Below are 15,931 nucleotides of genomic sequence, written 5' to 3' on the forward strand. Positions count from 1 at the left end.
GTTATGGCCCCATATAGTGCTGCACAAAGGTTATGGCCCCATACAGTGCTGCACAAATGTTATGGCCCCATACAGTGCTGCACAAACGTTATGGCCCCATACAGTGCTGCACAAATGTCATGGCCCCATACAGTGCTGCACAAACGTTATGGCCCTATACAGACACTTGCCCCATATAGTGCTCCACAAACGTTATGGCCCCATATAGTGCTGCATAAATGTTATGGCCACAAACAGACACTTGCCCCATACAGTGCTGCACAAACGTTATGGCCCCATACAGTACTGCATAAACTTTATGGCCCCATATAGTGCTGCACAAACATTATGGCCCCATACAGTGCTGCACAAACGTTATGGACCCATACAGTGCTGCACAAATGTTATGGCCCCATACAGTGCTGCACAAATGTTATGGCCCCATACAGTGCTGCACAAACGTTATGGCCCCATATAGTGCTGCACAAACATTATGGCCCCATATAGTGCTGCACAAACATTATGGCCCCATTTAATGCTGCACAAACGTTATGGCCCCATAGATGCTTCATACAGACACTTGCCCCATTTGCTGTTGCTGCGATAAAAAAATAAAAAAATCACATACTCACCTCTCCATTGCTCAGGCCACCGGCACTTTCAATATTCACCTGCTCCTCGTTCTGGCACCGCTCCATCTTCAGCGTCTCCTGCACTGACGTTCAGGCAGAGGATGCGCACTAACCACGTCACCGCGCCCTCTGACCTGAGCATCACTGCCGAAGACGGAGCGGCGGCAGAACGAGGAGCAGTTGAATATAGCGCAGTGCAGCGCTCCCCTCCCCGTTATACTCACCTGCTCCTGGTGCGGTCCCTGGGAAAAAGACGTGCAGGGACCGCACAAGGAGCAGGTGAGTATAATTAGACAGCCCCCGCTCCCCCTCCCCTGCCGACCCCTGGGTATAACTCGAGTATAAGCCGAGAGGGGGACTTTCAGCCCAAAAAAATGGGTTGAAAATCTTGGCTTATACTCAAGTATATACGGTACCTTTTTGCCACCGGATAAGACTATTTTGCGCTTCTTCCCTCAAGTTTTGCAGGTTTTTGCTATGTTCAATAGCAGCATGATGTAGCGGCTGAGACACTGATGTGATAATCGCATGTTGATTAAATTGATTGAATTGAAACAGCAACACACAACCTGTTAAAGGGAACCTGTCACCCCGTTTTTTCAAGAAGAGCTAAAAATAGCGTTAAATAGGGGCAGAGCTGGGCTTTACATTAGTGTATTTTGGAGCCTTTATTCCCCACCTATGCTGCCGAAATACCATTGTAAAGTCGCCGTTTTAGGCTGTCACGCTGGTCAGGTCATATGGGCGTGGTGACAGCGCTGTTTCTCCCCCAGATCTCCGTTGGTGGCGTAGTGGTGTGCGCATGTCCAAGTGGCAAATCCACTGCGCAGCTTCAAGGAAAATAGCGCGATCTGCGCTATTCAGCCGTTTATCGGTGGACGTGGCCATCTTTGTGAGGCCGCACGTGCGCAGATGGTTCTTCTCGGCTTCCCGGGGCTTCAGGAAAATGGCCGCGGGATGCCGCGCGTGCGCAGATGGAGATCGCGGCGGCCATTTTCCTGCAGCCGAGATGCGAACTTGGAGATCTCCACCAATGGAGATCTGGGGGAGAAACAGCGCTGTCACCACGCCCATATGACCTGACCAGCGTGAGTGACAGCCCAAAACGGCGACTTTACAAAGGTATTTCGGCAGCATAGGTGGGGAATAAAGGCTCCAAAATACACTAATGTAAAGCCCAGCTCTGCCCCTATTTAACGCTATTTTTAGCTCTTCTTGAAAAAACGGGGTGACAGGTTCCCTTTAAATGACACATCCCTGGGATCAAGCTCTCGGCCTCTATAGCATGCTGCTCTAAGAAATAACAACAACCAGTTGACAGATTCCCTTTTATGGCCATTTTTTTTTCTGCCTTTCTTGCCTCTCCACATTTCAGTGGTGATAATAACTTTTTATTTTTTCATGAAAGTGGATGTAAGAGGCCTTTTATTAAGAAGAAAGTATTTTATTTTCAGCACTATTTATGGGTACATATTAATTGATGTGCAAGTCAAATAGTTAATTTTGGATACAAAAAAAAATTTTTTTTTCATTTTTTTTACTTTTTGCTTATTTTTTTACTGTTCATGTTTCATACTAAATAACCTGCTGATTGAATTCAGGTTATTAAAGTTATATAGATATCCAATTTGTATGGTGTTTTTGCTATCCCTATGCAACAAAATGTACAGTATTTAATCCTTTCATGACATTGGGATTTTCGGCTTTTCCGTGTTCGTTTTTCGCTCCCCTCCTTCCTAGAGCCATAACTTTTTTATTTTTCCATCAATATGGCCATATGAGGGCTTATTTTTTGCGGGACGAGTTGTAGTTTTGAACGACATCATTGGTTTTACCATGGCATGTACTAAAAAACGGTAAAAAATTCCAAGTGTGGTGAAATTGCAAAAAAAGTGCAATCCCAAATTGTTTTTTGTTTGGCTTTTTTGTTGGGTTCACTAACTACTAAAACTGACCTGTTTTTATGATTCTCCAGGTCATTATGAGTTCATAGACACCAGAAATGTCTAGGTTCTCTTTTATTTAAGTGGTGAAAAAAAAAGTTGCGTCTCCATTTTTCGTGATCTTGGATCAGGTGAGGGCTTATTTTTTGTGTGCCGAGCTGATGTTTTTATTAATTCCACTTTTGTGCAGATACGTTCTTTTGATCGCCCGTTATTGCATTTTAATGCAATATCGCGGCGACCAAAAAAACCTAATTCTGGCGTTTCTAATTTTTTTTCTCGCTACGCTGTTTAGCGATTAGGTTAATGCTTTTTTTCATTGATAAATCGGGCAATTCTGAACACGGCGATACCAAATATGTATAGGTTTGATTTTTTTATTGTTTTATTTTGAATGGGGCGAAAGAGGGGTGATTTAACCCCTTAGTGACAGAGCCAATTTGGTACTTAATGACCAGGCCAATTTTTGCAATTCTGACCACTGTCACTTTATGAGGTTATAACTCTGGAACGCTTCAACGGATCCCACTGATTCTGAGAATGTTTTTTCGTGACATATTGTACTTCATGTTAGTGGTAACATTTCTTCGATACTACTTGCGATTATTTATGAAAAAAACGGAAATATGGCGAAAATTTTTAAAATTTTGCAATTTTCAAACTTTGTATTTTTATGCCCTTAAATCAGAATTCCAGCACCTCCGGAGATGAGTTGGTTAAGTGCTTTTGCTGACTGTGTAACCACTGATTTCTTCTTACCCATGAGCGGGCTTCGTTCCCCTGTGAGGTTAACAGGGATCATATCTAGCATAATTTCTATTCCGTTACTTTGTGTGAGTGACACAGCTCTATAGCAGACAATCTATTTCATTACTGTGTTCATGTGACACAGCTCTATTTCAATGCATCTATTCCGTTTATGTGTGTGAGTGACACAGCTTCATGTGCTATTCATTGAATGGCATTTAACTCGGTGTGGGCAAGCAATCACTCACTGTGTTTTCCGTCATTGTTCACACTAACTGCAGTTTATCATCTCTGCACGGGGTCCCCCGGGTTGCGATTGCACTTCTCTATTAAATTTATTTAGTGCAATCCGCCAACCCTAACATGGCTCTTTACAAATCTCTGCCTCCTTGTCAATGTGAACTGAAGCTGAGTGCATGTATCCTGGCTTCATCAGTGCACCTTGGATGCCCAGTGAAGCAGTAGCAATGTCAGCTCTGCAAATGTTGCAGCTGGCTATATTCTTCATGTACCATGTGCAGTGCGTCGATGAAACTGGGGTGTACATTGTCAGGGAGACAAAGATTTGCCAAGAGCTGTTGTAATCATGCCCCACAGGGGTGTAATAACATGATTAGTATGACCATTAAACTGGAGAAAGCCATGGCCCCATGAATAGTTAGGTACTAGTTAGCCTAGTTGGCAGATTCCCTTAAACTGTATTGATCTTTTTTTAAAAAAATGTCAATCCCCCTATGATAATCATGCTATGTAATCATTTGATTTCTATTTCGCAATGTATTATCCCTGGCAGCGATAATTCTGGAAGAATAGGATGAAAGTTCTACTATAGCAGCCCATAGGGTCTTGTTAGGCTCCTATTTGCCAAACAAATTATCCACTCTGTGTGATTTCAATACATGACAGGGATGAGTAGAAAGAGGTGTTTGTCTCACTACTTAGATGCCGCAGTCCTTTCTAGGATTAATCAGCTGAAATTGAAGCTAGTTCTTATCTAGATTGGTACACTTTACCCTTTGCTGATGGTCAAGGCTCAAACCTTGAGCCTGTGCTATACCTGTGCTGTAAATGAATGAGACTTCTGGTTGAGGTCCACCTGCTAGCAAATGTGCATGAACATCGAAGATAGAGAAGAGGTAAACATAACCGAAAGACACATTTTTATAATTGACTACAAAAGATATAGATACAAATATATTCAAAACTGTTTTATGCTGATTTTTTATGACTGTTTGATTTCAGATGCCACTCTCTCGACAAAAATTGTGAACTTAGAAAACAAAATAGCTGCTCTAGAGAAAAATGTTATTTCTCTCAAAAAAGGTAATTATTTTTCTAACTTTAAAATTCTAAAATGTGTTCACAATAGTAGTACAAGAATCTCCTGCAAATCTGAATAAAGTATTTCAAGAGGAGTGGAAACAAACGCCTGCCAGACTTGATTCATATCACTTATTTTCACAGTCATGTTTACGTTTCTGCTAATCATTGCACCTGACAAGCCTGTTTATAAAGCCTGCTTCCTAGGAACATTCGTCACAATGATTGGCCAGTGTAAATGTACCTTAGGGTTTGAACACACTGGAGTATATTCTCTCATTCAAGAATATAAGGAAGATTATTCTCGCCTATCACTACTAATAGTAACCCATCACAAAATTGGATGTACCAGAAAATCCAATGTTGTGAAGGGATTAACCCCTTCATGACCAAGCCTATTTTGACCTTAAAGACCTTGCCGTTTTTTGCAATTCTGACCAGTGTCCCTTTATGAGGTAATAACTCAGGAACGCTTCAAGGGATCCTAGCGGTTCTGAGATTGTTTTTTCGTGACATATTGGGCTTCATGTTAGTGGTAAATTTAGGTCAATAAATTCTGCGTTTATTTGTGATAAAAACGGAAATTTAACGAAAATTTTGAAAATTTCGCAATTTTCACATTTTGAATTTTTATTCTGTTAAACCAGAGAGATATGTGACACAAAATAGTTAATAAATAACATTTCCCACATGTTTACTTTACATCAGCACAATTTTGGAAACAAAATTTTTTTTTGTTAGGAAGTTATAAGGGTTAAAATTTGACCAGCGATTTGTCATTTTTACAACGAATATTACAAAACCATTTTTTTTAGGGACCACCTCACATTTGAAGTCAGTTTGAGGGGTCTATATGGCTGAAAATACCCAAAAGTGACACCATTCTAAAAACTGCACCCCTCAAGGTACTCAAAACCACATTCAAGAAGTTTATTAACCCTTCAGGTGCTTCACAGCAGCAGAAGCAACATGGAAGGAAAAAATTAACATTTAACTTTTTAGTCACAAAAATTATATTTTAGCAACAATTTTTTTATTTTCCCAATGGTAAAAGGAGAAACTGAACCACGACAGTTGTTGTCCAATTTGTCCTGAGTACGCTGATACCTCATATGTGGGGGTAAACCACTGTTTGGGCGCACGGCAGGGCTTGGAAGGGAAGGAGCACCATTTGACTTTTTGAATCAAAAATTGGCTCCACTCTTTAGCGGACACCATGTCACGTTTGGAGAGCCCCCGTGTGCCTAAAAATTGGAGCTCCCCCACAAGTGACCCCATTTTGGAAACTAGACGCCCCAAGGAACTTATCTAGATGCATAGTGAGCACTTTGAACCCCCAGGTGCTCCACAAATTGATCCGTAAAAATGAAAAAGTACTTTTTTTTCACAAAAAAATTCTTTTAGCCTCAATTTTTTCATTTTCACATGGGCAACAGGATAAAATGGATCCTAAAATGTGTTGGGCAATTTCTCCTGAGTACACCAATACCTCACATGTGGGGGTAAACCACTGTTTGGGCACATGGTAAGGCTCGGAAGGGAAGGAGCGCCATTTGACTTTTTGAATGAAAAATTATTTCCATTGTTAGCGGACACCATGTCGCGTTTGGATAGCTCCTGTGTGCCTAAACATTGGCGCTCCCCCACAAGTGACCCCATTTTGGAAACTAGACCCCCCAAGGAACTTATTCAGATGCCTAGTGAGCACTTTAAACCCTCAGGTGCTTCACAAATTGATCTGTAAAAATGAAAAAGTACTTTTTTTTCACAAAAAAATTCTTTTCGCCTCAATTTTTTCATTTTCACATGGGCAGTAGGATAAAATGGATCATAAAATTTGTTGGGCAATTTCTCCCGAGTACGCCGATACCTCATATGTGGGGGTAAACCACTGTTTGGGCACTCGGCAGGGCTCGGAAGGGAAGGCGCGCCATTTGACTTTTTGAATAGAAAATTAGCTCCAATTGTTAGCGGACACCATGTCGCGTTTGGAGAGCCCCTGTGTGCCTAAACATTGGAGCTCCCCCACAAGTGACCCCATTTTGGAAACTAGACCCCCCAAGGAACTTATCTAGATGCATATTGAGCACTTTAAACCCCCAGGTGCTTCACAGAAGTTTATAACGCAGAGCCATGAAAATAAAAAATAATTTTTCTTTCCTCAAAAATGATTTTTTAGCCTGGAATTTCCTATTTTGCCAAGGATAATAGGAGAAATTGGACCCTAAATATTGTTGTCCAGTTTGTCCTGAGTACGTTGATACCCCATATGTGGGGGTAAACCACTGTTTGGGCGCACGGCAGGGCTCGGAAGGGATGGCACGCCATTTGGCTTTTTAAATGGAAAATTAGCTCCAATCATTAGCGGACACCATGTCACGTTTGGAGAGCCCCTGTGTGCCTAAACATTGGAGATCCCCCAGAAATGACCCCATTTTGGAAACTAGACCCCCAAAGGAACTAATCTAGATGTGTGGTGAGGACTTTGAACCCCCAAGTGCTTCACAGAAGTTTATAACGCAGAGCCGTGAAAATAATAAATACGTTTTCTTTCCTCAAAAATAATTATTTAGCCCAGAATTTTTTAATTTTCCCAAGGGTAACAGGAGAAATTTGACCCCAAAAGTTGTTGTCCAGTTTCTCCTGAGTATGCTGATACCCCATATGTGGGGGTAAATCACTGTTTGGGCACATGCCGGGGCTCGGAAGTGAAGTAGTGACGTTTTGAAATGCAGACTTTGATGGAATGCTCTGTGGGCGTCACGTTGCGTTTGCAGAGCCCCTGATGTGGCTTAACAGTAGAAACCCCCCACAAGTGACCCCATTTTGGAAACTAGACCCCCAAAGGAACTTATCTAGATGTGTGGTGAGCACTTTGAACCCCCAAGTGCTTCATAGAAGTTTATAATGCAGAGCCGTGAAAATAATAAATACGTTTTCTTTCCTCAAAAATAATTATTTAGCCCAGAATTTTTTATTTTCCCAAGGGTTACAGGAAAAATTGGACCCCAAAAGTTGTTGTCCAGTTTCTCCTGAGTACGCTGATACCCCATATGTGGGGGTAAACAACTGTTTGGGCACATGCCGAGGCTCGGAAGTGAAGTAGTGACGTTTTGAAATGCAGACTTTGATGGAATGCTCTGTGGGCGTCACGTTGCGTTTGCAGAGCCCCTGATGTGGCTTAACAGGAGAAACCCCCCACAAGTGACACCATTTTGGAAACTAGACCCCGAAAGGAACTTATCTAGATGTGTGGTGAGCACTTTGAACCCCCAAGTGCTTCACAGAAGTTTATAATGCAGAGCCGTGAAAATAATAAATACGTTTTCTTTCCTCAAAAATAATTATTTAGCCCAGAATTTTTATTTTCCCAAGGGTTACAGGAGAAATTGGACCCCAAAAGTTGTTGTCCAGTTTCTCCTGAGTACGCTGATACGCCATGTGTGGGGGTAAACCACTGTTTGGGCACACGTCGGGGCTCAGAATGGAAGTAGTGACTTTTGAAAAGCAGACTTTGATGGAATGGTCTGCGGGCATCACATTGCGTTTGCAGAGCCCCTGGTGTGCCTAAACAGTAGAAACCCCCCACAAGTAACCCCATTTTAGAAACTAGACCCCCCAAGGAACTTATTTAGATATGTGGTGAGCACTTTGAACCCCCAAGTGCTTCACAGACGTTTACAACGCAGAGCTGTGAAAATAAAAAATCATTTTTCTTTCCTCAAAAATGCTGTTTTAGCAAGCATTTTTTTAGATTCACAAGGGTAACAGGAGAAATTGGACCCCAGTAATTGTTGCGCAGTTTGTCCTGAGTATGCTGATACCCCATATGTGGGGGTAAACCACTGTTTGGGCACACGTCGGGGCTCGGAAGTGAGGGAGCACCATTTGACTTTTTGAATACGAGACTGGCTGGAATCAATGGTGGTGCCATGTTGCGTTTGGAGACCCCTGATGTGCCTAAACAGTGGTAACCCCTCAATTCTACCTCCAACACTAACCCCCCCACACCCCTAACCCTAATCCCAACTGTAGCCATAACCCTAATCACAACACACCCCTAACCCTAATCACAACCCTAACCACAACCCTAATTCCAACCCTAGCCCTAAGGCTATGTGCCCACGTTGCGGATTCGTGTGAGATATTTCCGCACCATTTTTGAAAAATCCGCGAGTAAAAGGCACTGTGTTTTACCTGCGGATTTTCCGTGGATTTCCAGTGTTTTTTGTGCGGATTTCACCTGCAGATTCCTATTGAGGAACAGGTGTAAAACGCTGCGGAATCCGCCCAAAGAATTGACATGCTGCGGAAAATACAACGTAGCGTTTCCGCGCGGTATTTTCCGCACCATGGGCACAGCGGATTTGGTTTTTCATATGTTTACATGGTACTGTAAACCTGATGGAACACTGCTGCGAATCCGCAGCCAAATCCGCACCGTGTGCACATAGCCTAATTCTAAAGGTATGTGCACAAGCTGCAGATCCGCAGCAGTTTCCCATGAGTTTACAGTTCAATGTAAACCTACGGGAAACAAAAATCGCTGTACACATGCTGCGGAAAAACTGCACGGAAACATAGCGGTTTACATTCCGCAGCATGTCACTTCTTTGTGCGGATTCCGCAGCAGTTTTACAACTGCTCCAATAGAAAATCGCAATTGTAAAACCGCAGTGAAATGCGCAGAAAAAAACGCGGTAAATCCGCCATAAATCCGCAGCGGTTTAGCACTGCGGATTTATCAAATCCGCAGCGGAAAAATCCGCAGAGGACCAGAATACGTGGGCATATACTGAAACCCTAACCCTAGCCCTAACCCTAACCCTACCCCTAACCCTAGCCCTAACCCTAACCCTACCCCTGACCCTAACCCTACCCCTAACCCTACCCCTACCCCTATCCCTACCCCTAACCCTACCCCTAACCCTAACCCTACCCCTAACCCTAACCCTACCCCTAACCCTACCCCTAACCCTAACCCTATTCTAACATTAGTGGAAAAAAAAAATTTCTTTATTTTTTTATTGTCCCTACCTATGGGGGTGACAAAGGGGGGGGGGTCATTTATTATTTTTTTTATTTTGATCACTGAGATATAATCTATCTCAGTGATCAAAATGCACTTTGGAACGAATCTGCCGGCCGGCAGATTCAGCGGGCGCACTGCGCATGCGCCCGCCATTTTGGAAGATGGTGGCGCCCAGGGAGAAGACGGACGGGACCCCGGTAGGATCGGTAAGTATGATAGGGTGGGGAGGGACCATAAGGGGGGGGATCGGAGCACAGGGGGGAATCGGAGTGCGGCAGGCGTGGAACGGAGCACGGGGGGGTGGAACGGAGCACGGGGGGCTGGAACGGAGCACGGGGGGCTGGAACGGAGCACGGGGGGGGGTGGATCGGAGTGCAGGGGGGGTGATTGGAGCACGGGGGGGTGATTGGAGCACGGGGGGAGCGGACAAGAGCACGGGGGGGAGCGGAGCACTGGACGGTGGGGAGCCGGAGCAGTGTACCGGCCAGATTGGGGGGCTGGGGGGGCGATCGGTGGGGTGAGGGCACATTAGTATTTCCAGCCATGGCCGATGATATTGCAGCATCGGCCATGGCTGGATTGTAATATTTCACCCGTTATAATAGGTGAAATATTAGAAATCGCTCTGATTGGCAGTTTCACTTTCAACAGCCAATCAGAGCGATCGTAGCCACGAGGGGGTGAAGCCACCCCCCCTGGGCTAAACTACCACTCCCCCTGTCCATGCAGATCGGGTGAAATGGGAGTTAACCCTTTCACCCGATCTGCAGGGACGCGATCTTTCCATGACGCCACATAGGCGTCATGGGTCGGATTGGCACCGACTTTCATGACGCCTACGTGGCGTCATGGGTCGGGAAGGGGTTAAAGAGGTTTTTCAAGCTTAAAGACTCTTTTGTTTTTATTGGGTCCAACATAGTGGTCAAGTAAATTTAAAACAATTACTTAGCTACGGATTGCCTGCCATTCTTCTAAAACCAGTTCTTGGGTTCTTGACAGCTCCCAACTTTTCATTTTTTAATACTTAGCTTCTTCTTCAGAATAATATATGACCATTGCAGTCACATGTCCACAGTGTCAAAACTTGATGGATATGTGAGGGAGGGCCAGGGTGGTAGTCGACTGCATTTTCAAAGTGATAGGTTCTCTGTTAAATCAAAGATTAATTTGTGACATCTTTTTTTTAAATATAATCATTCACTTTTCAGATCTTCTTTTTGCTTATCTCTGCACATAAACTCCCCATCCCGTTACTACCCCCATTACACCCTTCAGTGTACTGCTCAGAGTGATAATGTCCCAATTTGTGACCTACATATTCATATTTGTTTTACACAGTAATAATCCCCCATTTTGTGCCCAAAACACAGAAATCAGATAATTTGTTCTCCAAAAAATATTCAGGATATGGACCTAGTGCACCAGGACAAGGGTCCGGGGCAATTCCTAGTGACTTCACCATTCTCTGCTGTCGATCGGTCTTGTTCAATCGAATTAAAAGCGTGAATATACTGCATGAATGGTTTGCATCTTATAAATGTAAAATAGAGTGTTCTTATTCATTGACCGCCAAACTAATATCTGTTGAGAAAATAAAACAAAGTTTTTTTAGAAAGTTGAATATCTTTATTTACATACAACCTGGCCACTGCTTTATGTCTTAATTTGTCTTGAAACTAAAATAATAACTAGTTTTCTTTAGCCCCATAATCATGTACACACCTGACATGAAAATAGACTTGTAAATAAACTGGACAAATGGGTTGTTCTGCTGTACTGTTCTTATGTAATGTGTTACAAAACATATACAGGAAACTCAAACTTCCCTTCTTTCACAGTGTGCTATTTCCAAAGTGGAGTTGTGACATCTGGAAACAAAATATATGTCACAAATGGAAAGGAAGGTAATTACGATACAGCCAAAGCTGCCTGCCAAGGAGCCCAAGGTACAATGCCAACGCCACTCAACTCTGCTGAAAATGCTGCCATATTACAGATTGTCAAGGCTAAAGGTAGAAGAACTTTTCTTGGCATGAATGACCAAAAAGAAGAAGGCAAATACATGTCATCTAATGGCAACCAAATTTCCTACAAAAACTGGAATCCCAACGAACCTAATGGAGGCCGAAAAGAAAATTGTGTGGAAATAATTGAACAAGGACAATGGATTGATAGATCTTGTGATGTTACAAACTTGATTGTGTGTGAATTTTAAAAAGTTTAGTTGAACGAATGAATCACGGATTGCCAGAGTTGTGAGAGATGGTGAAATCTGTACTATTGATTCTTATTGATGTACTAACGCTAAATGCTTAGGCTAGGTTCACATTGCGTTAGTGCAGTCCGTTTAGCGCATACGCTAATGGACTGCATTAACGCAATGTCCAAAAAGGGATCACGTTTAGCGATCGCGCTAACGCAGATACCCGATCTGCGCTAGCGAGAACGGACACAAAAACGCTGCAGACAGCGTTCGAGGTCCATCACAAAATAACGGAACATTGCTAACGCATGCCAAAAATGGCATGTGTTAGGGATGCTTTACATACATTGCGGTCAATGGGTGCGCTAACGGATCCGTTACATTGCGTTAGTGGCGCTATGTAACGGATTCCGTTAGCGGATACCCACTAATGCAATGTGAACCTAGCCTTAGGTAAAATGGATGTTCTACCTTTATAGAGTGTGTATGTACAGTATGTGTACCGTATGACTGATTGGGATGTTTGGGTGCTCACTAAATGCTTTGTATTGTGGAGTAAAATATGTGCCAACAGACACTGCAATAATCTCTGTACAATATGGTAGAAATCTCTTTCTTTGTTAGAGAAGTGTTAATCTCATGGTGTTCTCCTTGGAGGAGTTTAGTTGTATTTACTGGAAACCCCATAAACCAACCCAGTACCATTTGGAATGCTAATTCTGCATCCAAAAATGTTCTTGATAGCCATGCAATAGTCTATTATCGCAACATTAAACTTTTAATGCTAATTATGTAGACCAATTCAGGTGGCCCCTCTACACAGAGGACAGTTCTGCCTTATATGCTGTGATTACATCCCCAAGGAAGGAGAGATGTGGTCCACATATGCAAGATTTCCCACAAAGAACAGATTACGCAGACATGTCCGGGTAATTAACATATGCTGAGGATTACATTAAGCATTCATTTTTTCTATCTTACTATGAGTTGAGCTTTCCTGATGTCCCTGAGCTGCCGGTGATTTGCAAGCATTTATGTTACATAAATTAGTTGCACATTTTCTGATGTCAGGGAGGGATTACAGGAAGGTCATAAAGTGCAGACCCAAAGATGGCGCCACCACCTATCTTTTCTCATCCCTTTTCAGACACTCCTCGTAGAAATCATGGCAGTCTGAAAAATTAAAAGCTAGTATCTAGAATAAGGCAAACTGCAAATTTGGCCGTGACACAATTCAGTTGTCTAAAGTTGGCTACATGTGATTGCTACATCACAGGGCAATACAAGTGAATGGGATCGCATTGTGACCCTGAGGTACTGCGACTGTGACAAGAAAATCTCAACAAGTCCGAACACTTTGGAATTTTTGTGACTTGCTTGTTGCAGTGTGCTAAGGGTTCCCATTCACTTGTGTCACAGCCAAAGTCACTATATAGTCTCAGCCTCAATGCTGTGGTCTATGATTCATGTTCAATGGCAGCTGGAGATAAGGAGAAGCCCATGCCAGACATGCTTGTTAAAAGATCAAATGCTGGAAAATTGTGACTCCCACTGTGAATGAGAAGGAACTACATATTACATGATACAAATAGATAAAGCAGTGTATTAGGCTGCCGTCACACTAGCAGTATTTGGTCAGTATTTTACATCAGTATTTGTAGCCAAAACCAGGAGTGGGTGATAAATGCAGAAGTGGTGCATATGTTTCTATTATACTTTTCCTCTAATTGTTCCACTCCTGGTTTTGGCTTACAAATACTGATGTAAGATACTGACCAAATACTGATAGTGTGACTGCAGCCTTAAGAAGAGCTCAGTATTTGTAGATAAAACAGTGTATAAGCTAAAATGGCATTAAAAGAAAAATCATAGTGTACAATTATCATTACTGCTTTATATTTCTAACTTAAGCTGAAAATCAGTCTTCACATTAGTTTTCAGAATATAAAAAGCCTTAAATGTATATAAAAATTTAAATCACTGTAGTCTAAATAATTTCTACTAATGATTTTTTCTATATATTCTTTTTAAATTGTGAAATATATATTTTTTCAGCAAGCACAATGCTAATGTTAAATGATTTGTGAGATTAATTATAATATGTAAATGCATTAAAAAGGACTGAAAAAACTACAGTAGTTTTACAGATTTTAAAGCACTTTGTATAATACTATTTATTTGCACTAATTTTGTATATTTTTAATAAAAATATGGATTCATTAGATCATGGATTTGTTTTGGTGGTAAACATAGTGAATTTTTTAATTATGTACTGCTAAAACAGTCAAATGCATATATTTAACTCCTTAATGGCCACCAATACGCCTTTTAACGGTAGCAGTTAAGGGTACTTATTCCTCAGTTCCTTTTATTAACTGCTCTGAGAATAAGGGTATAGCGCCCCTTGTTATCAGAAAATCTCTGGGGTCTCAGCTACCGAGGGGGGGCTGAGACCCTAGAAAACATGATCAGGGCTGATTTTTACAGTACCCTATCACATGATCATCGTTATTCACTGAATAGCTTCGATCACAAAAAAGTCTGATTTAAAATTAATGTCTCTCTCCTTTGATATGATCTAACACATCAGAGAAGACAGAAATGGGGTCCACCAAGCCCCCGCGGTACCTCCACCATCCGTAGGCCTTCCTGCTCTGTCTCCCGACCATCTTCCTGGAAAAAAATGGCTGGCACAGTGATCAAAATAAAAAAAAATAGTAAATCAAATCCTCTTTGTCACCCCATTAGCTATATAAAAATTATAAAATAAAAATGCTTTAGTTTTTTCCATTCTTTGCAGTTAGGGTTGCAGTTGGGGTTACGGTTTGGGTTTGGGTTCCAAAATTGTGCTGATGTAAAGTGGACATGTGGAAAATATTATTTATTAACTATTTTGTGTTACATAACTCTCTGATTTAAGGAAACCTATAGGGAGGGCAAACAATTTAAATGCTCCACCATCATACAATATAAGAAAACCAAGAAACAATGGACATAAGAGCTCAAAAAATAATAATAATAACAGCTTTATTGAGACAAATAAAAAATTACAATAAATACATAAGAAACACCATGTACGTAAGATGCAAGAGATAAAAGGAGAGGCGAGCCTAGTGCCACGCACAAATACATAAATCCACTGACGAGCAAATCAGATAGTAGCTATAAGGTCAAGAGGCCATATACGGGAGCAAATAGAGATGTAATAAAGGTAATGAAAAAAGTATTATCCCAATATTCACTATGATTCCTAATACCAGAAAGTTGGCAGCTACATAGGAGATAAAGCTCCAAAATACCGAGCGGACAGCAGGAGGGTAACGTAAATATGTAGCCAAATGTATGGGTGTCACATTAGAGCATAATACATAGAGATAGACCCCTAATGGCGTATTACATCTATCAGTACAGAAAAATTAGCGTTATGGTCTGATTACCCCTAGTGGCTCAGTAAGCCATATATTGCACATAGTCCCGGGAAGTCCCATGCAAAAGGGGGAAGACTGAACCGATACGAAAGTGATACGTTACCGACCTGCTGCTGCCGTGCGTGGAAGAGGAGGCCCCGACGCGCGTTTCGCAGGAGTTGCTTCCTCGGGGGGCAACCTTCCCGGGACTATGTGCAATATATGGCTTACTGAGCCACTAGGGGTAATCAGACCATAACGCTAATTTTTCTGTACTGATAGATGTAATACGCCATTAGGGGTCTATCTCTATGTATTATGCTCTAATGTGACACCCATACATTTGGCTACATATTTACGTTACCCTCCTGCTGTCCGCTCGGTATTTTGGAGCTTTATCTCCTATGTAGCTGCCAACTTTCTGGTATTAGGAATCATAGTGAATATTGGGATAATACTTTTTTCATTACCTTTATTACATCTCTATATGCTCCCGTATATGGCCTCTTGACCTTATAGCTACTATCTGATTTGCTCGTCAGTGGATTTATGTATTTGTGCGTGGCACTAGGATCGCCTCTCCTTTTATCTCTTGCATCTTACGTACATGGTGTTTCTTATGTATTTATTGTAATTTTTTATTTGTCTCAATAAAGCTGTTATTAATA

General features: G+C 41.9%; 1 protein-coding gene across 1 annotated transcript in view; it reads left to right on the forward strand.

Annotated features, from left to right (window-relative positions):
* LOC138666799 (collagen alpha-1(I) chain-like) overlaps positions 1-15,931 on the forward strand; it is a 104,512-nt gene that overhangs the window by 57,086 nt on the left and 31,495 nt on the right. Inside the window, exons 9-11 of the mRNA XM_069754973.1 lie at positions 4,544-4,624; positions 11,492-11,865; positions 13,243-13,397. Of these exons, the coding sequence (XP_069611074.1) occupies positions 4,544-4,624; positions 11,492-11,865; positions 13,243-13,397 (610 nt within the window). The remainder of the gene's footprint in view (positions 1-4,543; positions 4,625-11,491; positions 11,866-13,242; positions 13,398-15,931) is intronic.

Source organism: Ranitomeya imitator, chromosome 2 (genome assembly GCF_032444005.1).
Source record: "Ranitomeya imitator isolate aRanImi1 chromosome 2, aRanImi1.pri, whole genome shotgun sequence".
Lineage (NCBI taxonomy): Eukaryota > Metazoa > Chordata > Amphibia > Anura > Dendrobatidae > Ranitomeya > Ranitomeya imitator.